Source organism: Schistocerca nitens, chromosome 5 (genome assembly GCF_023898315.1).
Source record: "Schistocerca nitens isolate TAMUIC-IGC-003100 chromosome 5, iqSchNite1.1, whole genome shotgun sequence".
NCBI classification, from domain to species: Eukaryota; Metazoa; Arthropoda; class Insecta; order Orthoptera; family Acrididae; genus Schistocerca; species Schistocerca nitens.
In genome coordinates, this window is record NC_064618.1 from 308,649,752 (window position 1) to 308,675,067 (window position 25,316).

At 40.8% G+C, this 25,316-nt stretch overlaps 1 protein-coding gene across 1 annotated transcript; it reads right to left on the bottom strand.

The window, feature by feature from the left end:
• Window positions 1-19: 19 nt before the first annotated feature.
• Window positions 20-24,990, bottom strand: LOC126259400 (ribose-5-phosphate isomerase). Its single transcript, XM_049956171.1, has 8 exons — window positions 24,841-24,990; window positions 24,278-24,525; window positions 19,600-19,660; window positions 11,406-11,521; window positions 8,835-8,968; window positions 7,183-7,324; window positions 4,119-4,221; window positions 20-404 (listed from the first exon to the last, which is right to left on the bottom strand). Exons 2-8 carry the CDS (start codon window positions 24,515-24,517, stop codon window positions 310-312), a joined length of 891 nt encoding a protein of 296 aa, XP_049812128.1. The 5' UTR covers window positions 24,518-24,525; window positions 24,841-24,990; the 3' UTR covers window positions 20-309.
• Between the last annotated feature and the right edge of the window lie 326 nt (window positions 24,991-25,316).

Consider the following 25,316-nt stretch of genomic DNA (forward strand, 5'->3'; position numbering starts at 1 on the left):
ATGAAAGTGAAAATGTGTGGACATTTGAAAATGAAAGGAATGATAACATTTTATTTTGATTTGACATAGAACTTTTAAGTAGCTTTAAAAAATTGTACTGGCAAAGTCAATATATCCTGCAGTATCATCCATAAGGCTCTGAACATTTTTCCCACTAACACACTTGTCAACCACTCTTAAAAAAATATATATAAAAAATTACTCTAAAAATTGTCAGAATGCTCTGCAGTCCTTTTATGAGATTCACAGAGTCACTCATTTTGTCAGTCTTCATAATATGGCAAGCTTCTGGTGACGAGTCATCATACCCTACTGAGCAGGTACACGTTCTTTCACACTCCCATCAGCCATTCCAAAATATACCTTGGTTGCCATATTCACAAATAAGCCAGTCTCGACAACACCTAGAACAGAAAAATAGTTTAATTAAACACTTCTGTCTGAGCTCACATAACATAATTCGCAAAAGTAGCATTTTACGACTAGCATAAAAGAATCTGACCACGTCTTCACAAACTAGGAACTGATGTCACATTTTAATCATAGCATAGGAAACCGAGCCATGTCACAGTTTTAACTGCAGCATAAGAAACAGAGCCCCATACTCTGGAAGATAAATGTTACTACTGAAAAACTTGTTTTTTAATCACTAAAATATATGGTTTTGAAAAAAATAGAAGTTTAAAATGTCAAAAGAAGTCACATATAATCTGGAAACACTGCAACAACAATCCTACAAGAAAAGATTGCACTGAATGATGATTCTAGAGCACAATGAAAAGCAAAGAACAGTAGGATAGTCTACATATGAAGCAGGGAAAAAGTATATCAAATAGCAAAGAGGAATGTGCGCAGAGATAAGTTAGTACCATGCCAGTTGGTATATGTCACCAAAACAACCACAAAACTGCCATTAGGAATGAACGGAGACAGAGAGAGCCCATACAAATATGGTACAACACTGCATCAAGCACACACCTTGCAGCTTAATAGTCTTGGCCTTGGTGTTAGCTTCATCAACTGAGAAATTTGGACTTCTCCTTCCAGCAGTTTCTCAGAAGTGAGAAAATAGTTGATAGCATGTGCTTGTTTCTCTCACCTATCTGGCTTCTCCTGATATAAATATCTTCTCCTGTTCACTTTATTTCGACTCCTAACACTGCCCCCTCCTCCTCTCCTCTCCTCTCCCTCCCCCATTCATCCCAATTTCTTTTAACACTGCTCCCTCTTGCAATTTCATTTTCACATTAAATACTCTTGCAAGTAGTGGTTCAACAGTTTACTGTTTCTTTTTCATAGTCCATCGTTGTATCATCAATATTTATATTCCCACTCTCTTCCTCCTTAGCTTATGAATCATCAACTGTGGTCTTCCAGTTCTAGTTTCTAAGGGTTTTAAAACTATTTGCTTCTGGGATTTTAGTGTCAGCCATTCTGTTTTTATGAATTTCTGAATAGTACGAATTCAATTAACAAAGTGCAACAAATAATGTGGGCAAGTTCAGCATGCACACCTCTTGAAACAAAATACTTTAGAGATGACTCCTCATTTCCAAATGTGCAATAGTGTTACATTGTTTCTCAGGTATATTTTGAATAACTTCAGAGCGTTATTTTATAAATTTTACTGCCTTATTTCAAAAGTACTGATGATCTAATCAACATTACTAAACATCTTGCAGAAACTGAGCAGAGCCAAAGTAGGCTTTGACAGGTCACACATTTCTATCTACTTGCATCCCAATACACAACTTTGGTTTTCTATCACTGCTGGCTTCCAGCCTTTGAGCAATACTGACAACTCGTAATTTGAAGTACCAACCTTTTACCAAGGAAAACCACATCCAGAAATCAATTATTTCTTCATTCCCACCAAATGCAAACCTGGTCCTCATAGATACATTATTAACCACACCAGATTCCGCTTCTACATGACTTTTCTGCTCTCAATTGGAACTTCTGGTAGCATGCTTACCACCCAGGTCAGCTTCATATTGAGACAGAATTACTTAAATTTTTAGGTCTGTTCTAACTGACACAAATATTGTTAACATGTGTTTATTTTTATTTTACTTATAGTGATAGCAGGCAACTACATTTGGAGTATTCCTCTGTGAAACACTGTTATTTTGAACAAAACTGAAAATATAGCCTGAGAAGGAATATAACATTAGAACTGCCAGCCAAACAGTTCCAAATCTCAGTACAGGAAAGACTCTTCCATGCAAAATACAAAGGTTGGAACTTTAATAGTGGCAACTTTTTTTTTAAGCTCGTACAAAATAGATACGTATTTCAAAGTTTTACTGACCTTCAAAGTAGTCACCAGCATTGCGTATAACCCATTGCCAGCGATGTGGAAGTCGTAGGATACTTTAGCAGTGCAAGTTGTGTTGACTGTTCGAGCACCATGGTCTATTGCCTGACGAATTTGTAGCAGTTCTGAAGTGAAAGCCGTGAAGTATTTCATTCAGTTTAGAAATTGAGTTGAACTCACGAGGGCTTAAGTCGGGGGGGAGTGCAGTAATTGGTACAGCACAAATCAATAACAACTTGCACTACATGCTTCAGCATTGTCCTGCAAAATGATGGTCAAGTCTTGCAGAAAGTGTCATCACTTCTGTCTCTAAGCTGGTCGTAGGTTGTGTTCCAAAAATGAACAGCATAGAGACAGAAGTGATGACACTTCCTGCAGGTGTCGAGACTTCTTCCAGGTTGTATGGCTGTGGTCCATGGAACTCTTCTATTCCTGATGTTTCGTCTGAAGGTACGGTGGACATCTTAGGAGGTGCTCCTGGTTGAGCTGAGTCTTTCCAACTCGGCAAGACTCAGCACAACCAGGAGCACTTCCGAAGATGTCCAATGTAGCTTTAGACGAAACGTCACGGATAGAGGAATTCCATGGACCATGGCCATACAACCCGGAATGCTGGTGACTACTCTGAAGGTCAGTAAAACCTTGAAAAATGTAAATTTTGTACAAGATTTCAATAAATAGTTGCCACTATTAAAGTTCCAACCCTCGTATATATATCGAAGATTGATTGTATTTTACATTGGCCAGCCACTGAAAGTGGAAACAAGAAACAATTGGAAAATGTAGTGTTGTTGTGTTCGCTAGCTGAGAATTAACTTTCACTTTGTCACCTGGCTGTTTGCTGGCTATGTTAGTTTTCGGCACTACATCTTCAGACTGCGAGTATCCTGTTTTCAGTGGTACAGGCACTTCTCCTTCCAAAGTCTGTTTACAAGAATTGTAAGTGCATCACATGTTAATGACACTCCACTGCTGACAAACAATCTGCTGAGAGCATGATCACTACCAGGTGCGCCATAATTGCTCATGGGCAGTGCACGCTTCAGCAATGGTGGCACTGCAATTGAGGGGACTAGTTTTCATCTGCGAGTCACATGCCCGTCAAGAGTTCGCAGACATTCATCTGGCTGTTGCATATGTATGTCACCGCCCGACATTTAGCATGCAGTTGTTCGCAGCTCTGGGCTTTACTTCCAGTGGTCCACACGTTAGAGTTCTTGCCAAGTTCCCACTGGACTCGTGCCAAGCTTCTATCGCGTTCACACTGGGCACCAGCTGCATCCATGCTGCAGCTTCATGTTGGGCTCCCAATAAGCCCATGCCAACCTCTTCCTGCAATCCCACTTCTTCAACCTTAACAGCTCTGTCAGTCGACATGCAGCCTGGGGATTGCATCTGCACCACACCGTGATACCGCTCCAGCAGCCAGCAAGGATGGAATTTAACTAGTGATACTTGTGCTTAGCAGTGACTGTTGTGACCAGCATCACTACAGACTTTTGATTGTGTTTTACTTGTATCTGATCAGGATGATCTTTTAGTGGTGTATTTCTAAATATGCATCAAGTTGAAAGGTACTTAATTCTGTGGTTCTGTAGTAAAGAGTACTGATATATTACCTAGGAATCATCACTCATGAATTATCAATTATCCGCCTCGAACCTTACAATAGAGAACATAAAACTTAGTGACTTGATTGACAGATGGAAGCAAAATGTCTGACCAGGCAGGAGCTACAGGAGAAAAACTGAACACAATCCATAATCTGTAATCAGACTGACAACAGCAAAATACATCTTACCTGGAATCATTTTCAGAGTTGAGTTGACGGAAGCCCAATCGTATTTTCCCTTTTCAAACTTCCAGTCAAGAATAAAATTTCCATTGTCTGTGACCACAGGACCCTTGTAAACAAATGTAAATACATCAGTACCATTCTACTTGAATATGGTAAAATGTATTACAAGCAATTAAGGCATCAAACAGATCACACATTCAATGAAGAAAAATGTTGCTTCAATGGAAAGCTGGAAGCTTCGCAGTGACTATAATATAAGAATTCCATATAATATCTGAATGAAAATGGTTATCCAAGCTCATCAAATTATCTGACAATTTTATTTCCATCACTTTATTAACCATCAAAATCTGAAAAGGTGTGGTTGTGGCTAGGATTTGTGGACCACATGTCATTGAAATTAATACAATGCTCAACAATAATACATTTCTTTACAAATCAAAAAAGTATAAGTTAGTACATGATTCAAGTAATTACGTTGTGTGTGACTTGAACTTGCTTGTCATCAATGCTAAGGAATTAACAAGAGGTGCTTGAGTAAAAAGTGAATCTGAATCAAGTTGACAAAGCAAGGAGAAATATTCCACTTTAATGTTTCCTTGTTGACATCACTAAAAAACTGAATTTAATCAAAGTGTTTTTAGCCTGCTAATGAATACAGCTGAATTAAGAAACTATCTTGAGCAGTCGCTAATGCTACTAGTGTAGTTGTCTGATAGTTTAACTTTTATGGAAGACAGGTGAAAGTGGTGAACTTGGCAGTTTTGAAACAGATGGTGTTTTGGATATACAATGACAGTTTAGTCATGAGAAGAAATTGATCTAATTTCTAAAACATCTAAGCTCCATCCATATGAATCTGAAGTTCACCATGATACATGAGAAGAATGGATATGTTTAATTTTTGGTTATGCTAGTTTCATGGTTGGACATTCTATTTACCGCCCCCCACCCCCTGCTCAAAATCAAAGACAGTTTTGTACCAGCTGCTGCTCAGCTGCCTCAATACTTTGCAGCCAAGGAGTATTCTCAGAAACTTAGTTTACACCATGCATGTTGTACCATGGTATATTGGCAACTCCCTATATAACCTGTTACAGCCTCAGTCTGTATTTTAAAAAACTGGACATTTATAATGTCAGATCAAGAAATCTGTCACTGGCAACCTGACATGAGCATCAATTATTACTCTGGTATCAATCCTTCATTGTCCTTGAAAACAGCTGCAGGTGCTCAGCTGAAATTTTCCATGCAATGGTGTTGAATACTCAAAAAGGGTTTGCATATTTTTAAATAGATGAACATGGTATGATACTGCACAATCCTCAACTCTGGGATTTTTTTTTAAATTTCTTAATGCACACGTGATAAAATAGCAAACCGAACAATGGAAAGTCCAGGACAGAATATTAGGTTAGGTTAGGTTGAGAGAGAGAGAGAGAGAGAGAGAGAGAGAGAGAGAGAGAGAGAGTGTCTCCAGCCAGTGTGGCCTAACTGCAGACTGCAACTGATGTGAGCAGTAATCCACTGAGGGTGATGGGAGTAAGGAAGTGGCATAGGGCAGGATAGGTGTTGGGGAAAGATGATGTGTTGTCCATAGTGTGCAAGGACATGGTGGGGACATGATAGGGCCATCAGATGCAGTCAGGAGGCTGTGCTGGGGAGCGGAGTGGGAGTGGAAGTTGGAAAATAGAGGAAGGAGAAGTTGAGAATGAGAGAGACTGTAAGTTCGCTGGCGGAATAAGAGGCGTGTGTAGTGCTGGAGTGGGAGTGTGGAAGGGGACAGATAAGTGGAGGACAGGGGCTAGCATAGGTTGTGGCCAGGGGAGTTACAAGAACAAAGGCTCTGTTGTAGGGAGAGTTACAGCCTTTGCAGTTCAGAAAAGCTGGTATTGGTAGGAAGGATCCAGATGGCGCAGGCAGGCCACGCAACGTCACCGTCATGAGAGATGAAGTGGCCACGAAACTTCCTCCTCAAATAGCCCATCACATCATTTGCTGTGTGGGCAGTTTTTCTGTCTTGTTGGAACAAAATCTTTTTCATACCACAATGTTTTCTTTTTAGTTCAGGAATTAAGAAAGTGTCCAACATTCTCAAGTAACATTCTTGGTTTACTGGATCTGTTCGCCCTCCTTCCACAAAAAGTACGGCCCAGTAACACATTTATTTGTAAACCCACACACCACACTGTTACTTTGGAACAATGCACGGGTTGTTCATGTAACTCTTGTGGTTTTGTGTCTGACCAATAGTGAACATTTTGTTTGTTAACATATCCGTCAAGATGGAAATGAGCCTTATCACTCTTTACAAGAATTTTGTCATCATCCATCAGATCACTAATTTGTTCCGAAAATCTCTGACGATTAGCCCAGGTGAACATGTAGTTCCTCATGCAGTATTCGGTCAGCCACTGAAAGAGTAGCAACTTGTCTACGCACAGGTCAATGCGGGCTAGTAAGCATGGCTTGCCTCACACGCTCAATGTTATCTGGTGTTCTGATTGACCTCGAACATCCTTTAAGCTTTTGTTTAACTGTTGAACTAGTTGATCTAAAGTTCTTGACCCCACATTTTAATCGTGTTACGGGATGGAATCTGCCCCTAATACTCACATGAAAATGTCTGCAAAACTGACATTGTGTGACAACAAAACAGGTGATGCTCACTGGATCACTGCTCTAGGGCAACTGAAACTGCCTTGAGTAACCTGGATTATGCTATGTTCCCCTCCAGCTCCCTCCATGCGACTGCCATAATGTGCATAAATAAAAACTGTCCGGTATTTCTGCCACTTCCGTTATTTCCCAAGTGATGAAGGGGCATGTTTACCTATAGAAATGAAATGGTTCACAAAAGAAAGCATCTTCCTAATACCACAAGGAATGAGATATGGGAAATGGGGTGGGGGGAGTGTAAGGAGGGAGGGAGAACAATGACTGCTGTAAATCATTAGCTGGCATCACAACATGCCTTAAACACATAATAAAAGCAAGTGGTTCATTTCCAAACATAATGAAATACAATTTTTGTAAGAATGATACATATCATTTTCATTTTACTTACAGCTTTTGCCTTTGCCATTCTCAATTCTGTGGGACCACCATAAAGTTCAACTATCTTTTTTTGGATAGGAACATAGGCCATGGGAATAACTTCAATTGGTATTCCTTTATGATACTGGTCTCCCAAGTTACTGGAGTCTTTGCTGAAAGACAGTTTATTTTAATCACACTTAGTCCTTACAAATGACTTGGAAAAACTTTAATATCTAAACTAAATTTAAAGTTCATTGGACTCGATTCATTACTGCAACTATTTCCTTTTCTTTCACACACTTTCCCATACCTTATAAAATTTTCACTTGAGATGCAGTGATGAAAAGAAACTCAGAAGACCAAATTGTAAATTGTTATGGGAGAAAACAGATATGATATTTTTTTTAAAAAATAAAAAGGACAAAATATTATACTGCTGGTTCTTTTCAAAATAAAACCAGCAAGGACACGGAATGAAAGAAAACAGTACAATACTTGTGGCGGATGAGTGATATCTTAACATGCATCCAGTGTACCTCTTACACTTACTGCTAATGGAATGTAAGTGACTGAGAGAAAAGACTGCCACTTACTTTTAAGAAATACACTTTGTTAGACAGACACACAGCCTTTGAAACCTACATTGGCCTTCACAGTGCGTATGGTGAGGAGAAGGGAGTGGGGAAGGAAAGATTTTCTGCACATGTATACAGGTATATGTTCTTACACTGTAAACTCTGCTTCTTCTCTGAAGTAAAATTAATGTTGAACAGACAATCTCATCACTTTTTTTAGGAGCAAGGTGATAAGTTCTAGGACTGATAGTCAAAGACTCGTTTTGGATAAAAAGAAATCCATTACCTTCCTGATGTGCTCTTCATCTGGTTTAATAAGCTCTATTCAATGTTTCTGCAGTGAACAGATTCCATCCTGAAGTGCTATTCTGGAAGTTCAGCAAAATACATATCTACAGCTACCACAAGCTACTCACTGGATCCAAAATATATTCCATATAGAAATTTCTTTAGAGAAGGTGGATGGGTGCCAAACAGGCTGATTAAGGTGGCAGCTTCAACATTTCATATTTTAAATCCCTCAGATTCCTGTTAGCAAAACACTTTTGTGAGTAGGTGCACTGTCCTATATCTCTTACAAGTATTCCACCCGATGATATCATATATTTCTTTCGAGATGCATCTTCAACTGCCAGTCCTCAGGATTCTTATTGTGCACTTTAACGATAATTCACTCTCATATCCTTTATGTAGATCATCTTCAAGAGACGTATGACTACGTTTTAATCAACTATCCATTCCTTAATTGTTGAACATGAAGGAGCAGGTTTCTTATAAACCTTCATGATGTTTGTATGAATTTGCACTGCAATGGCAATCCAAAGCAAATTAATTTTACAATATGACAGTATTCTTTGTTCATCCCTTTGAACTACTTCACAGACCAAGTTGACACTTTACTTACATTGCTGTGCGACATGAACCATCATTACAATAAATGAACATTCCCTGGGTATTAGTTCTATCTACGTGAAAGCTGAGAGCTTTTCACCTTGAGTCCTTATATGATTGATGTTTCCCACTCACTACTTTGCTTTAACGTTAAGAGCTTAATTCACATTAATGGCATAGTAAGAGGAAACACACATTTTCTAACATTACTTACGTGTAATCTGCTATAACAATGAATTTTTGGGCGCAGGAAGCTACAATTTTTTCCTGTGTTAAGCAACCCCCTCCACCTTTGATAAGAACCAAGTCAGCATCCACTTCATCAGCTCCATCAATAGCACAGTCCAACTGAAAGATACAAATGTTTTGCAATATATTGATATATTATCAATAGTTATGGTATTATCAAGTGGTAGTTTGGCATTGAAAGTAATACTTATCTTTAATAAATACCAGAATAATAATATTCAAAATTCATTGTTTCACACAAAGGTGAGATACCACTGCTTACCATTAAACTCAACTTGATGAGAGTGTTTATATACTCACTTGTACCAAAGAAAAACTCAGTTAAGAAAACTACCAAATAATGAGACAGATTTACTTTTCTTGTCATATTTCTTATTTGCACTGTTCATCTCTCCTCCCCATAATCTAACCTTTACTTCTTACTCTGTCATTATCATCTTTGGACTGAAGCTGGCACAGTTCTTACCAGTGTATCATCTTTAAACTCCTCCTGACACCTCTTTGTCTAGCCTTGTTCCCACAACGAGGGGTCTCTCTCATCCTGGGGTCCAAGTAAACTGCCCTTCCTATCCCTCTCTCCTCCCTGACAAAGGAACTATTAGTTCCAAAATATACAAAAGAAGTCCTGCCAGAGGAACATCCACAACTGAGCTTTATAGCAAAAGTTGAAAATACTGCTTCAGTTGTAAGATTCTTTTTATTTTTCAGTCGTTAATACGGACTGGTTTTGGGCTCTTACATGCCCATCATCAGGTGTTATACTGAAAATAAACGAGAGACCAGAGCTAATAATAGCTTTCACACACAATAACACACATAAAAAAGCAAAACAAAAGTTCCATATAACATTTTAGAAAACAGCGGTCGGGCTAGGTGCATTAAAACTCAAGTTAATGGCAAAGTGACACCCGAAAATACTACAGATGACTGCCTGGGTAAATAAATGTGCAGTGAACACCATGACACTTACACTTTGTGCTGTGACTGTGAGTGCTCTGGAGAATGAGTACAGGACACAATGTATCACCAGCAAGCGCAGAACACGGTGTAGCATACACGAAGGGGGAAGCAAACTGGTAAACTAGAGTGGCAAAAATACTGCCATCTGTTGACCAGAAGAACAATGCGGGACCAACTAGCCCGGCTGTTCACGATTTGAATTAGTGATTTACATTGAAAACAGAAGGAAAAAAAAATTACATACAACGTTACACGGAAAGTTTTAAAAGTACATTAGGAGTGGTAAAGGAACACACTGAATATGGCAGTACAGAACTGTAGTAAAAATAACTGGGAGCCAGCAACTTAAAATTTATGTATAAATCATCAAGCACAATGAAAATTTTTCCCTTTCTATGCCTGTAATGTGATGTGACCTTCCACTTTTGTTCAGCAGCAAGGTGGTTTTTAATAGGAGTGGCACATATGTATCTTCTTTTAACTCAGGTCTGTGGCATGTTATTCAATGTGTTTTACAATTTATACATAAATTTAATGTTACTGGCTTCCTCTTAGTTTTACTACAGTTCAGTACTGCCCTGTTCAATATGTTCCTTTACCACTCATAATGTACTTTAATGCTTTTCATGTAACTTTCTATGTGATGGGTTTTTCATTTTGAATGTAAATCACTAATTCAAATTGTGAACGGGCTGGGCTAGTTGGCCCCATTTTGTTTTTCCTGTCAACAACCAGATGGCAGTACTTTTGTCACTCTGGTTTACCAGTTTGCTTTCCCCTTCGTGTATGTAACTCCGTACTCTGCTCTCACTGGTTATACATTGCATCCTGTACGCGTCCATTGTGGTGCTTGGGGTCACAGCACAGAGTAAGTGTCCCAGTGTTCATTGCGTATTTCTTTATCCAGGCAGTCATCTGTAGTACTGTCTGATGTCACTTTGCCATTGACTTAGGTTTTACCGCACCTCGCTCAACCGCTATTTTCTAAAATATTATATGGCACTTCTTTTTTGTTTGCTTGTACAATTGCATGAAAAAAATATTATTAGCTTTGGTCTCTTGTCTGTTTTCACCTGATTATGAGCATGTAAGAGATCAAAACTGACCGTGTTTTAACAACTGAAAAATAAAAATAACCTTACAACTGAAGTGGTATTTTCAACATCTGTTAAAAAATATGGATAGTGTGTAACTTTTACTTTTGTGCGAGTTTACTGGCAGTACTATACATTTTGTCTCCTGACAATAAGTACTAGCCTGTTTTATACATACCGAGCTTTTTGATTGTCAGATTGCTAACACCCTCATTTTTTATTCAGCAATTTGGAAAGTTTATTGAATACAGAGAAAACAGGGATCTAACTCAAGATTTGAACTGACAAATATTTTAGCCATCATGTCTATGAGGACATACAAAATCTCAAAATTGAGGTATTTGTGTACACGGATTTCAATAATTTTTTTTAACTATATTTCACAAAGAATATTTTGAAACCAAATAAATAGAAGCAAAGGTATAATTGTCTTCTTTTCTATTAATAGCCAATACATTACCTCTGACATAAAAGGCACTTACTTTGGGATGAGTTTCTAGATCTCCAAGTCGCAGCTGATTTTCCAATATCAACTGCCTTGCTTGGAATGATGTTGGTACACATGTGACTTCCAGTTTTTCATTACGAACTCTCTCAGCTAAAATAAACATTTATGCTTATTACAAGAACAGAAGTGAATCAACAAGTACCATAAAATAATAAACACATTATACTATTTCATGAGAAGACTAAATTAGTAAGTGCATTTCTCTTAACAGACAGTGAATGTAAACATCATGACAGAAACGGTTTCCCACACACATTTCACTAACTGTTCACAATAAACCGTTTTACTGGTTGTAAAGGGTTCTTTTCAAGAATTTTAATCTTTTACTTTATTAAGGTTTTGTGATTTTGCGGCATGACAGGAAAAGCTCATCTGAAGGTCTAAATTTATTTACTTATTCAGCCATTTGATGTATTCAGTTGATACACACATTATTATATATAGGCCTTGACCTTATGATCATACAATGACAACAATTACAATTTAGTGCACCTATAGCATAGATTAGAGCATAATACATATATTTTACACCTTCTTTAGTTTTTCTTTACAGTATATGACTGATTCCAGTATGTTTAAATTTACACACACACACACACACACACACACACACACACACACACAGGAGTAATGTCACAATTTGGGAAGTGATTCTACAGATGAAAATAAACCAAAAAGGTCCTACAAACATGTGCCCAGTTTTTGATCTGGAGTGGGTTAAGACTACACACATCCACAAATGAATGTGAAGACCAGTGTCAATATTACTTACCAAAATGCTGCATAGGCAGTGTGGTGGACAGAATAATGCTGGGACAGATGACTGATCCATCCTACAAGCGATATAAGGGTTCTCCAACAGATGGCAGCACTGTGACATAGCATCGAGGCAACAGCTACAAGTGTACCCAATGCACAATCATGGGTTGGATCAGTCAGCAGTCATGAGGCCATGTATGTGTCGTGCTTGAGTGTTGTTACATTCAACAAGTCCATTGTGTCTGTGAATAACAACATGCCACATACATTCATCCTTTCAGAATAAGGAGATATGTTGTTTGTGTAAAGGTACTGCAACAGCAGTGTCCGGGTGGCTGTGAGAGTACCAGAGACATTTCCCTGCTCAACAAAGCCCCTGTGCCAGGGTATTTCTCAGCGTTTGCAAACATTGCATGAATCCAGAATACTATCCGGTGCACTATCACAGTGAGAGGCTGTCCAGTCAGTTGAGGAAAGATATTACTGTAAAGGTACAATGGAGTCTCACCATCGGTACACAGCGCAAACTGCAAAGTCATCGGACCCTTGTACCCAGTAGAACAATTAGTCAAGGGAAAGAAGAAAACAAAGAAGATGTACGGCACAATAACAGGAGAAAGGAAGGAACAGAAGGACAACAAACACTACAACGGACAAAACAGAACAAGAAAACCACAGAGAAATGCAAGAAACAGGAAGAAGAGATTAAAAACAAGAAAACAGATTACCTTGGCTGGCTGACCATGAGAATAAAAAGGGAGAAGCCAGCCACTATGCAACACATTAAAACCTCCAACCTAAAAGTCCTAGACTGGAGACACAGAGGGACTAAGTTCATGCTCTAAAACTCAGATTAAATGATAAAACCCACCATCACGAATAGAACATAAAATTAAAGCTGTTGTAGAGACACTGTCACCTAACACTGAAGGAGGGTGCTGGGAAAGTTAAAAGTCCCCCGCAGAGTGGTTAAAAGCGGGCAGTCCAGCAAGAGGTGGACGACTGTCATTTGGGAACCACAGCAACACTGCAGTGGGTCCTCGCGATGGAGTGGGTAACCACGTGTGTGAAATGTATGGCTAATGTGGAGGTGACAAAGGACAACTGATTCCTCGTGAGAAGCCCGCGGGGAAGACTTCCATACATTCACAGTCTCAATGACATGCAGTTTGTTATGCCACTCCGTATCCCAAAGCCAAAAAACCCTGCGGCGCAAGACAGAATGCAGATCAGTTTCAGAGATGCCTATCTCCAGAAGTGGTTTCTGCGTAGCCTGTTTGGCCAGTCCATCAGCAAATTCGTTGTCTGGGGTTCTGACATGTCTTGGGGTCCACACAAACACCACTGAACAACTGGACCATTCAAGGGCAGAGATGGACTTCTGGATGTTTGCTACCAAAAGATGGTGAGAGCAGCACTGGTCGATAGCTTGTAGGCTGCTCAGGGAGTCAGAACAGAGAAGAAACGACTCACCAGAACAGGAACGGATGTACTGAAGTGCACGAGATATGGCCACAAGCTCTGCAGCTAATACACAGCAGCCAGCAGGTAAGGAATGCTGTTCAATATGGCCTCTGTGGACATAGGTGAAGCCAACATTACCATCAGCCATCGAGCCGTCAGTGTAAACAACTCGAGAGTCCCGGAAAACATCAAGAATCGAGAGGAAGACACAGCGGAGAGTGGTGGGGTTAAAGGAGTCCTTATGGCCATGCAAAAGGTCCAGTCAAAGCTTTGATCGAGGAGGTGTATGTGAATGGACTTCAAGTAGAGGTGGTAACGGGAAAGACAGGATCACACATGAACCACAATTGTGAGCCCTGACCTAGGCTGCCAATGCAAGAATGTGTGCAAAGTAACTGGCGAGCAGTTGTGCACAGTGGATTCACAATAGAGGGACTCCAGCCTCCACCAGGACACTGGTCAACGGACTCATTCTAAAAGCTCCCATCGCTAGGTGAACACCACAGTGGTGCACTGGGTCAAGTAAACGCAACGCTGAGGGTGCCACCGAACTGTAAACCAGACTCCCATAGTCAAGGTGGGATTGAACAAGGGCTCTGTTAGAGTTGCAGCAGCGTAGAGCGATCTGCATCCCAGTTGGTGTTGCTCAGGCAGCAGAGGGCATTGAGGTGCTGCCAGCACTTCTGCTTAAGCTGAAGAAGGTGAGGTGGCCAAGTCAATCGGGCATCGAAAACCAGTCCTAAGAATCGATTTGTCTCCACTACAGTGAGTGGATCGTCATTGAGGTAAAGTTCTGTTTCCAGATGAACGGTATGACACCGACAGAAATGCATGACACACGATTTCGCAGCTGAAAACTGGAAGCCATGGGCTAGAGCCCATGACTGTGCCTTGTGAATGGCTCCCTGTAGGCGCCGCTCAGCAACACCATTACTGGAGGAGCAATACAAAATGCAGAAGTCATCTGCATGCAGAGAAGGGAGACTGACGGTCCTACAGCTGCTACTAAGCCATTAATGGCCACTAAAAATATACGCTCAATACAGAACCCTGCGGAACGCCACTCTCCTGAATACTGGGGGAGCTATGGGAGGCACCAAGTTGGACATGGAAAGTACGGAGCAACAAGAAGTTTTTGGATAAAAATCGGGAGCAGGTCCCAGAGACCCCACTCAAACAATGTGGCAAGGATATAATGTCGCCAGGTCATGTCGTATGCTTTACGTAAGTCAAAAAAGATGGCAACCAGGTGTTGGTGCCTGGAAAAGGTTGCTCGGATGGCAGACTCTATGGACACAAGATTATCAGTGGTAGAGTGACCCTGGCGGAAGCCACCCTGCACAGAGCCAGTAGGATGCGTGACTCCAGGACCCAACCCAACCCAACCGCCAACACACCATACATTCCAGCAGCTTACAGAAAATGATGGTGAGGCTGATGGGCCAATAGCTATCCACATAAAGCGAATTTTTACTGGATTTTAGCACTGGAATGATGGTGCTCTTCTGCCATTGCGATGGAAAGATGCCATCGCACCAGATCTGGTTGAAGATGACAAGGAGATATTGCTTGTAGTCAGATGAGAGATGTTTAATCATCTGACTGGGGATCCAATCCAGCCCAGTAGCTGTGTCGGAGCAATGTGCAAGGGCCCTGAGGAGCTCCCACTCCGGACTTTCCTTTCCATCCACCATTTGAGGGTGCAAAGGCTGCGGGGTAGTTCTCTGATGCAGAAGCTCAAGCACAGTGCTCGCCAGTCACGTCTGCATCGGTAGAGAGCACACCATCGATGTTAACGTCAAGGACATCTGGTACCCAAAAAGACGTCTGATCTTTGTCCAAACTTGTGAAGGTGGCATATGGCACCCAATGCTCAACAAGTACATCTCCCAACACTCCTGTTTCCATTGTTTTATAAGCAGTTGAAAGCAGGCACGGAGCCGCTCAAAGGCTATTAGGTGCTCTAAGGAGGGTGCCACTTATGTCGCTGTAGAGCACACCCATGCTCTTTAATTGTGTCAGCGACTTCCGGTGACCACCAAGGAACTGTCTTTCGCTGGGGGAAACCTAGAGGAGGAGGGACCACATTTTCTGCCGCTGAAATGATCACTGTAGTGACCTGCTCAATCACAACATTGATGGCACCATGCGAGGGAGATTCAACGGTGACAGCAGAGGTCAAGGCTACCCCATAGCCTTGTTTAAAGTCCATCTGCTAGGCGTTCGTGGGTACGATGCCGGGGGAGTGACGGGAAGATGGGGAAGTGGTCACTACCACACAGGTCATCATGTGCTCTCCAGTGGATAGATGGGAGAAGTCCTCGGCTCGCAAATTGATAAATCAATGCCCGAATAACTACCATACTGAAATGTGTGGCAGCCCCAATATTTAAGAGGCAGAGGTCGAGTTGGAACAGTAGATTTTCGACATCTCTGCCATGGCCAGTGAGCACGGTGCTACACCACAATACATTCAGGGGTACCGCACCATCTGGAGGGAGATATACATTGCAGACAGTTACTTCCTGCATCGTCCATACCCTGACGGCCACAGCTTCAAGAGGAGTTTGAAAGGGCACAGGTTCACTACATACTGAGTTCAGGACATAAGACGCAAACTCCACCTGACACACAATTATATTTGCTATGGTTCTTGTAATATCCCCTGTAGCTGCAAAGGGCAGGGGTCCGCATTCCTGAGAACCAGGTTTTCTGGAGGGCAATGCAGAAAGCAGGTGTAAAACTTAAGAGTTGCCGTAGCTCAGCCACGTGGTGGAAAAACTGCCACAATTCCACTGTAGGATGACATGATCGTGAGACTGGGAAGGCATGAAACACTCAAGGAGGCAGTCTGCACCTCAGGGTCACATGCTGCCACCAACTTATTTCCTGAACAGGCTATATCCATTGTGTCTGAAGGTATGGCAAGATCTAGGTCCTCAGCAGAAGTCAGACTTCACCTCATCCTCAGACGCAAAGCTTGTAGGCAGCAGTGGTGTGGGTGCCACCGCAATTCCCTTGGTTTTGGGTGTCTTCTTTCTGGATTTGTCTGACCGATCCTTGGGTTTCTGTGGCTGGGAAGGCTTCACTGATTCCATCTCCGGGACGGAGGATGATCATGAAGCCCTATGACCAGCTGCTTTTGGGCACTTCAGCCACTGGTGGGTGTCATCTTTCCCATTAGCAGAAACCTGGGAAGGGAGTGACCCAAAAGACCCCTTCCTAGCACAAGGGGCCAAAGAAGACTTACGCTTCTCTGCCTGAGAGGTTGGGACTGGTGTCCCCGATGGTTGAGGGAACAGTGCTCCGAAGTAGGTAGTGCAGGAGCAACAGGGAGGGAAGTGACCCCCACCATCAAGGGGGCAGGCATAGTCTTCCGGCTCTGAGAGCCAACTGGAACTCGCGGAACTGATGGGGCTACAACTGTTCTTGTAGCGGCAGCATAAGAGGAGGTCACAGCCACAGGATGTAGGTGCTCAAATTTCCTCTTAGCCTCAGTGCAGGTCAGTCTGTCCAGGGTCTTGTATTCCATGATTTTCCTTTCTCATTGTAAAATCCTGCAGTCTGGTGAGCAAGGGGAATGAGGCTCTCTGCAGTTGACACAGATGGGAGGCAGGGCACATGGAGTATTGGGATGGGATGGACACCCACGATTTTGACATGTGATGCTGGATGTACAGCGGGAAGACATATGGCCAAACACTTAAAGCACCACATTCGGGGAGAGATATACGACTTGACATCACAGTGGAAGACCATCACCTCGATCTTCTTGGGTAATGTGTCATCCACGAAGGTCGAGATGAAGGCACCTGTGGCAACCTGATTATCCCTCGGACCCCGATGGACAAGCCAGACGAAATGAACTACTCGCCACTCTAAGTTGGTGTGCAGCTCATTGTCAGACTGCAAAAGAAGGTCCATGTGGAATATAATACCCTGGAACATATTTAAGCTCTTATGAGGCACGATGGCAACAGAAACAGCTCCCAGCTTGTCACAAGCAAGTGATGCCTGTGACTGGGCAGAGGATGCCATTTTTATCAAGACTGACCCTGACCGCATTCTGGACAAGCCCTCCACCTCCCTAAACTTGTCCTCTAAATGCTTTACAAAAAACTGAGGCTTCTTCGAGACAAAGGAGTCCCCATCAGCTCTCGTACAAACGAGGTACCGGGACGAATAAGGTTCGCTGCCATCCTTAGCCTGGTGTTCCTGCAACGGTGTGGCCAGGGAGGGGAACCATTTACGATCATACTTCCTTGCATTGCACTGAGACTTTGAACGCTTCGAGACTGCTAGTGTTTTGATCACCCGCAAGTGATGACATGGTACACTTTTTCGCACATCATCCACCCTGATGCCACCCACTCCGACCAGGTGCCCTCCCCATAGGCGCCACCCACCCGCAGCAAAGGTCACCTGGCAGGATGGCCATTGTCGGGAGTCCCGATATCCAGGGTGACGGGAATCTACTCCATGGTATACGTGGGGAGTTCACGACACAGGCATCATTAGAGTGATCCCTGTGTAGTCAGGGGGCTACAACCAACAGGGTACATAGCGGCCCCACCACAATGGGCTGACTAACGTGCTGGATATGAGGTGCAAAAAATTCCATGGTCATCTTCGGTGCAGGTAATGACACTGCATAGTGGGTGGAAGAAAACGCACGCAGGAAGTTGTCCTCACCCAAGAGATGGAGGATGAGCGCAACTGCAATGCCACAATGAGAAAGTGGGCTAAAGATCTCAATGCATGATGGACAAGATGCCCCATGTAAGGCGCCCTTCCCCAGTAGGCCCGTACTTCGGGAAAATGGTGAAAAATGGAGGTCAAACCCTACAGGGGACCATCACATAAAGGCCAAAAGGTGTGAGACTCCTTTTAGTCGCCTCTTACGACAGGTAGGGATACCTCGGGCCTGCGGGGAGGTATCCAAGTTGCTTTCTTGGTAGGATAGCTTATTAATCTATTTTACAGAATGTGTTCAAAGATTTTTGACATTACTGGCATAATACTAACAGGTCTGTAATTTTTGGGTCTTGTTAAGTCACCTTTTGTACAGTGGCACTTCCCACACAATTTTTAAATTCTCTGGATACAGTCCTTCATTCCTTCTGTGATGGACTTGTTAATCATATTAGTCAAGGGTTTAACGATGTGTTTGGATGGGATTTTAAATCCCGTTTGGGATACATAGATGACTCATTTTAAGAAAGTCCAAGATCAGTAGATACTAAGAAAATGCAAACTATCTACCAGCTCAGAGGAAGTCTAATTAATATACGTACAAGTGGTGAATGTTTATTTTCAATCCTGTCTTTGCAGGAATTTATGTAATAGATTCTCAGGTTCAAATACAAATTTTTATCAGAACTTGTCCAGAGTCATATTCTGATACTTTGGAATCTAAGCATATTATAGCATTTATTTTCTGAAATGCATTTTATATGCCAGATTTTGTACTTTTTCTTTGTGCAGATACCTCAAAACATGCAAGACGACAATTGAGACAGTAACTTTACTTTTTGGATTACTGCAGTTTTTGAGGAAACTTGTTTTGTAACAAGAAACAGATTTTGCACAATTACAGTCTAAGTCTAAGAAACAAAGGGCCTTTCAGGCCGGGATACATTCTATTACACTCAATTATGCGTATCTCTAGGTATGACAGAGTCATGTTAAAAATCACTCTCTCACATCACATGTACTTACAAGACAGGATAGCACATATGAAAAATGACAGGGCCACTCGATTATACTAAACTCTGTATCTTCATCACAATTGATTGAAAAAGAAGAAAAGCAATTTCTTCAACATTAATGATGTTATCAAATTATCCAATCTCAGGAGTTAGCAACATCTATACAATAGCTATAGAAGGACACAGGAGCTCTAGATGTTTCATCAAAGTAATATAGTAAAATTTTATGTAACTTACCTAGCCTTTCAACTGCGTACACTATAGTAGATCCACTTCCAACTCCAATAACTGATTTATCCTGCAATAATATAAACATCTTTGAGCTTATCTGTTTCCATTGGACCAGTTGGGTGCAGAATATCATCAGGTGCACATTACAATCACAAAATTTCAATGGTACATGTGTATAGATCTGAAGCTGTAACCCATGATAGTCTTGAGCATTTAACTTGTTTTTGGTTTTTATATGGGACTGCCATTATCCCCAGCATGTTCTAGTAAAATTTAAAGTTAAAAATTCACAGTTTCAATTTTTTGTTGCCTTTACTGTTTTCAATACTTTTTCTTCCGTTATATAGCAGAAATATGAGAGATGGGAGCTTCATTTGTAGCAATAAGTAAGTGCATGTCAAAACTGGATAGTTGTAATTTTGAAATTATTAGCAAAAGATCTCTGCTATGAATCAACACAAACTACTGACGATTTGGCATACCATGAGTTCTACTGAAAGAAAGCATTAACTGAAACCTTTGATATATTCACCAGTTCATTACCAGTCACCTTTCAATTAAACATAGGCTTGGGCTATGCTGCAAATCAGTATGTCACTACAAATAAGATTTTGTAATCACATTGATTGGCTTTGCCAACTCAGAATCATATTGTCATCTCACAACCTAATCTACACATCAAGCTACACAGCCGATCCAGCTGTAAGCACAACCTACTTTAAAAATAAATAAAACTGCCAGTGTTCTGTTCTCTTCCTGTTTGCACATGTGTTATATTGTATGCCTCAAAATCAATGTGTCAAGGTATGAAGCCAACATCCAGTATCACTCTTTATACCACTTAAAGAACAACATCTACATTTAGTTGTGAGTTCTTGTAAGCTACATGTGATGATACCAGCAAAGCAACACTGGTACACCAAGATGAAAATTTAAACTCTTAGAAATTAAGCAGACACTCATAAATATATGGAAACTTGGCTCAAAAGCCAGTTTATTATGACTGAAATGAGGGAGAACTACAATATTTAAATTACACGTGTTTTCTCTCAAGAACAGCATGGAATATTCATGGTACTTTTCAAAAATCAATCTACAAGAAAGAAAATTTATCTCTTTTTACAGTCAAGAGATGCTGTAGATAGCAAAATGCGCTACTGTGGAAAAACAAAGATTGATGCAAGTGCATTTGTGGACCTGGAAGGGAAGAAAGCAGAGAGTGGTAACTGTGTGGCAACAGGAAATTATGTTGCATGTTGTCCAATGCAGATTCAAAACTGGGTGCTGATTTATTCATAATTAGTCTTGCTCTACATGACTGACTGAATGCAGTAAAGTGAAATTATGATGTGCGGACAGACAATCTGCCAACTAATAAAGCTGTACAAAGAGTGCCTGTGGGTAACTGCACATACTAAATGCACAAGATCAGGTCTATGAATTGCAAAACTGCACTGGAGCAGAAAGCATGTTATTCTCCAATGAATACATGAATGAAACTGATCTCCAGCATGCACTGAGTTGTGTCCACCAATAATATTGCCATGCATATGGAAGTTTTATTTTCTTCCAAAAATGGATGTATGCTTGTAATAGAATGTGATTCGCAAAACCATCAGTAGCCAGAAAATTTACCGAAACAACTGTGTTTCACTGTAAGAACCAGGACACACCACCTTGATAAATGGAATTAGCCCAACATATTTGGTGTAACAAAGTGAGAGTCATTCAGGAGCTGCGGAATAAGGAAGAAAGTGATTGGTTATAATATCCCCCAAGTCCTACTTTGCATCAAGTGCGGTAAGTCGCAAAACAACTTCAATGCTCAGCTTTTGATTTCTTAAATAAGTCATTTTGGAAACAGATTGAGGCAGTTTATTATAAACAGTGCTCTATTAACATCACCTTAAGCTGGAAACTCTTACATATTTAGTAAGTATTTAAGAAAGATAACACATGATGACAGTACCTATAAATAGATTACATTTTCTTTAATCTCTGAACAGTTTACAAATCACTAATCAGTGCTTAAGTACTGTTCACACGACAAACAGAAAAAGCTGCATAAAGGGTCCATGTTGCATTTTTCATACTTCACGTCCAATACAAGTACATAATCTATATTAAAATCCACACCAGGAATTTTGCTATTATGTAATGTGTCTTTTCTGATCTGACCTAGAAGTTTTTTGTTTTATATAAGAAAAGCCAGTTAAATACTGGTATATATATATATATATATATATATATATATATATATATATATATATATATATATATATATTAGGCTACAATGCAAATCCATCTCTTATTTTTGATTAATATTCACTGCTTTTGCCAATTGTCCCTTTCCAACCTATGACTTCAGGCTATGCTACAGACTAGTGAGTAGCTTTTGGTGATAAACGCCACTTGCAACAGCAACAACAACATTGGTTCTATAAACATGACAATGTATGTACCTGCACAGAAATACTTTACTGAAGATGACAATAGCTGTGGAAGCCCACACTCTCTTATGCAAGAAATGTATCACAATTGTACAAAACTACTGCAGTCTTATGGCTACATATGGGTGTGAATAAAAAGTCTGTGGTCTCTTGAATCATCCTGTAAACAAATTCCAGTGAAATTGTCATTAAGAAAACTACAAATGATCCAAAACTGTGCTGGAAGATTTCTTTGGGCTAATTTCTGTTTACCTCAGTGGAAGAGCACGATAATAAAAAAACGGTTCAAATGGCTCTGAGCACTATGGGACTCAACTGCTAAGGTCATTAGTCCCCTAGAACTTAGAACTAGTTAAACCTAACTAACCTAAGGACATCACAAACATCCATGCCCGAGGCAGGATTCAAACCTGCGACCGTAGCGGTCTTGCGGTTCCAGACTGCAGCGCCTTTAACCGCACGGCTACTTCGGCCGGCTAAGCACGATAATATAATTCATGACAATTATATTAAAATTGAAGAAGATGACAAAGGGAAAATGATACAAATGGCAATGAATATATGTTTTTTTTCCTACAACTACATCCATACTCTGCAAACCAACGCAAAGTGCATGACAGGGGTATGAACTGTTGTACCAGTCATTTATTTATGGAGCACGAGAAAATGATTGACGGAATGCCTGTGTGCATGCTGTAATTATTCTAATCTTGTCCTCGTGATCCCTGTGTGTGCGCGATACATAGTGGTTGTATTATATTCCTAGAATCATCATTTACAACCAGTCCATGACACTTTGTTAGCAGGCTTTCTTGGGATAGTTTATGTCCATCTTTAACAGTCTGCCAGTTCAGTTTCTTCAGCATCAATGTAACTCTCTCCCACAGGTCAAACAAATCAGTGAGCATTCACACTATGCTTCGCTGTATACGTTCCACATCCCCCTTTAGTGTTATTTGGTCTGGGTCCCTCACACCCGAGCAACATTCTAGGATGGGTCATACAAGTGATCTGTAATCAATCTCCTCTGTAGACTAATTGCACTTCCGTAGTATACTGCCAATAAACCGAAGTCCATCACCTGCTTTACCCGCAACAGGGGCTATGTGATCATTCCATTTCATTAGCGAGTTTAGTGTGATTAGTGTTTTAACATCCTGTTGACAACGAGGTCATTAAAGACTGAGCATGAGTTTGGATTAGGGAAGGACAGGGAAGGATATCGGCTATTTCCTTTCAAAGGAACCATCCTGGCATTTGGCTGAAATGATTTAGGAAAATTACAGAAAACCTAAATCAGCATGGCTGGATGCGGATTTGAACAGTCGCCTTCCAAAATGCGAGTCCAGTGTGTTAAACCCTGTGGCACCTCACTTGGTATTTCATTTCATATCCTTGCAAAGTGTTATTCCCAGGTATTTGTACGAGTTGTCAATTCCAACTGTGATTCATTGGTATTATACCTTTTTCATTTTGTTAAGTGCACAGTTTCCCAAATACTGCACATTCTTGTAATTAACAAAGATCTAAATGTATTTGTTGAAAACGCTAAGATACATTATGCACAATACAAACAAAATATTTAAGTCAATCTACCTATATGTATTAAGAATGAGGAGGATTGGGGGGGGGGGGTAATTTTATCGCAGTCGAGGAAACACTCCCCTCCTCTTCACCCACAGAAAAGTAATTCTACATTCCACAAGTAAATAGTACAGTCTGATTCTTCTCAATATTTTGACACTACCAATCTGTACGGCTTTTTGCTTCACTAGTTTTGCGTGCTGGGAGGATGAAACAATTAGGCTGCTCGTCAAAAACGACTCTGTGTTAATATTTGGAACCCGTTTTGCTAAATTACTTAGTGTATATGTAATAGTGTATACGAATACATAGAAAAGCGCTATCTGGTTTTAAATATCATTACATAAAGGCTCACTGTAACTTTGGATGTTTAACATGAGAAGAGGTTGCTACATTATAAGACGGTTAACCATATCAACATTTCCCGTGATGCAAATTTCAAAATTAGAGATGCGATTTGGTACCACACGTACAAGGCACTGACGTTGTCTTAGTATGTCATTTAGTAACAACACATAAAAGAAACATACTCTTTGTCTTGGGTACAGCCGAAATGCGTCGTCATGAGCACCTTAAACTTAACCTATCGTCTGGGTTGTAAGCATATAGCTTTACATGGATAAATATTTACAGGAGAAAGTATCACTTACTTTCACGTATTCATCCACTGCTTTAAAGGCTGCCGCTTGCTTTGCACTATCATGTGGTCCCATAATTCTTTTGTGAATCTTCCGTGCGGGGCAAAATCTGCTTATCCTTGGCCTTGGTAATCTCACTGTAGCAATGTATTCGCGCGCAGGTGGTATGCAACCCTTAAATATCTCTGCATGCCGGCCGGAAAACTTCCACTTCTTTACTCTCCACAAACACCACGAAGATGCCGTTGACATCACGCTATCTGTACACAAAGATATTATGAAAACGTATTATCAATAAGGTCCAGCTGTTTAATATTTCTGTACTGAAGTGGGCGTGACGTGTGCGTGTTAAACAGAACATTTAACGGCTCATGTCACGGTGTTTATGCCTAAAGAGAGCGATATGTGAATACATGCTAATGAATCTAGATCTTTAAGTGGGAGAAAGGCTGGAGTATAAGTAATGGAAATCTGTAGGACTACAGAAAAACCGGCACCATTTATGACGAAATCGGCAATAACAATTCATATCTGTTTATCATGACTGGAAAAACGTAAAAACGATCTAGACTTACTTCCTTGGAAGTCGGCCCTCTCTTCGTCACATCACAACAGTTGCGTTAAAAGCTATCACCTGTCAGAGTGCGTTGACCTTCCACTTACGCTGCTGTTTACTCCCACGGACCTTACCCGCGTCAGTGCCGCAGTACCAGCAACTCGCTATTTATCGCATTGTTTTATCTCAGGTAGGGGGTACCAAATTTTGCAGATTCACTTTGCTGAATTAGGACGAGAGTTATATAAACATTTTCGAAGTATCATTAGTGGAGAAGTACTTGATTTTTTTAAGAAAGGCGAAATTTAAAACCAAATTTTCACGCTATTACCACTTTCAACAATGGAGAACGGGTAACACATTTTCGGTGTTAATATAAGCGCATTGCTTTTTGTTATTGTCGCCCAAACCAGATCGCGCTTTCATTTCTTAAAACATCTATTTCATTTGAATGAGAGGGCGAAAATTAATTTGTACTCGACACTGTTGATGCTC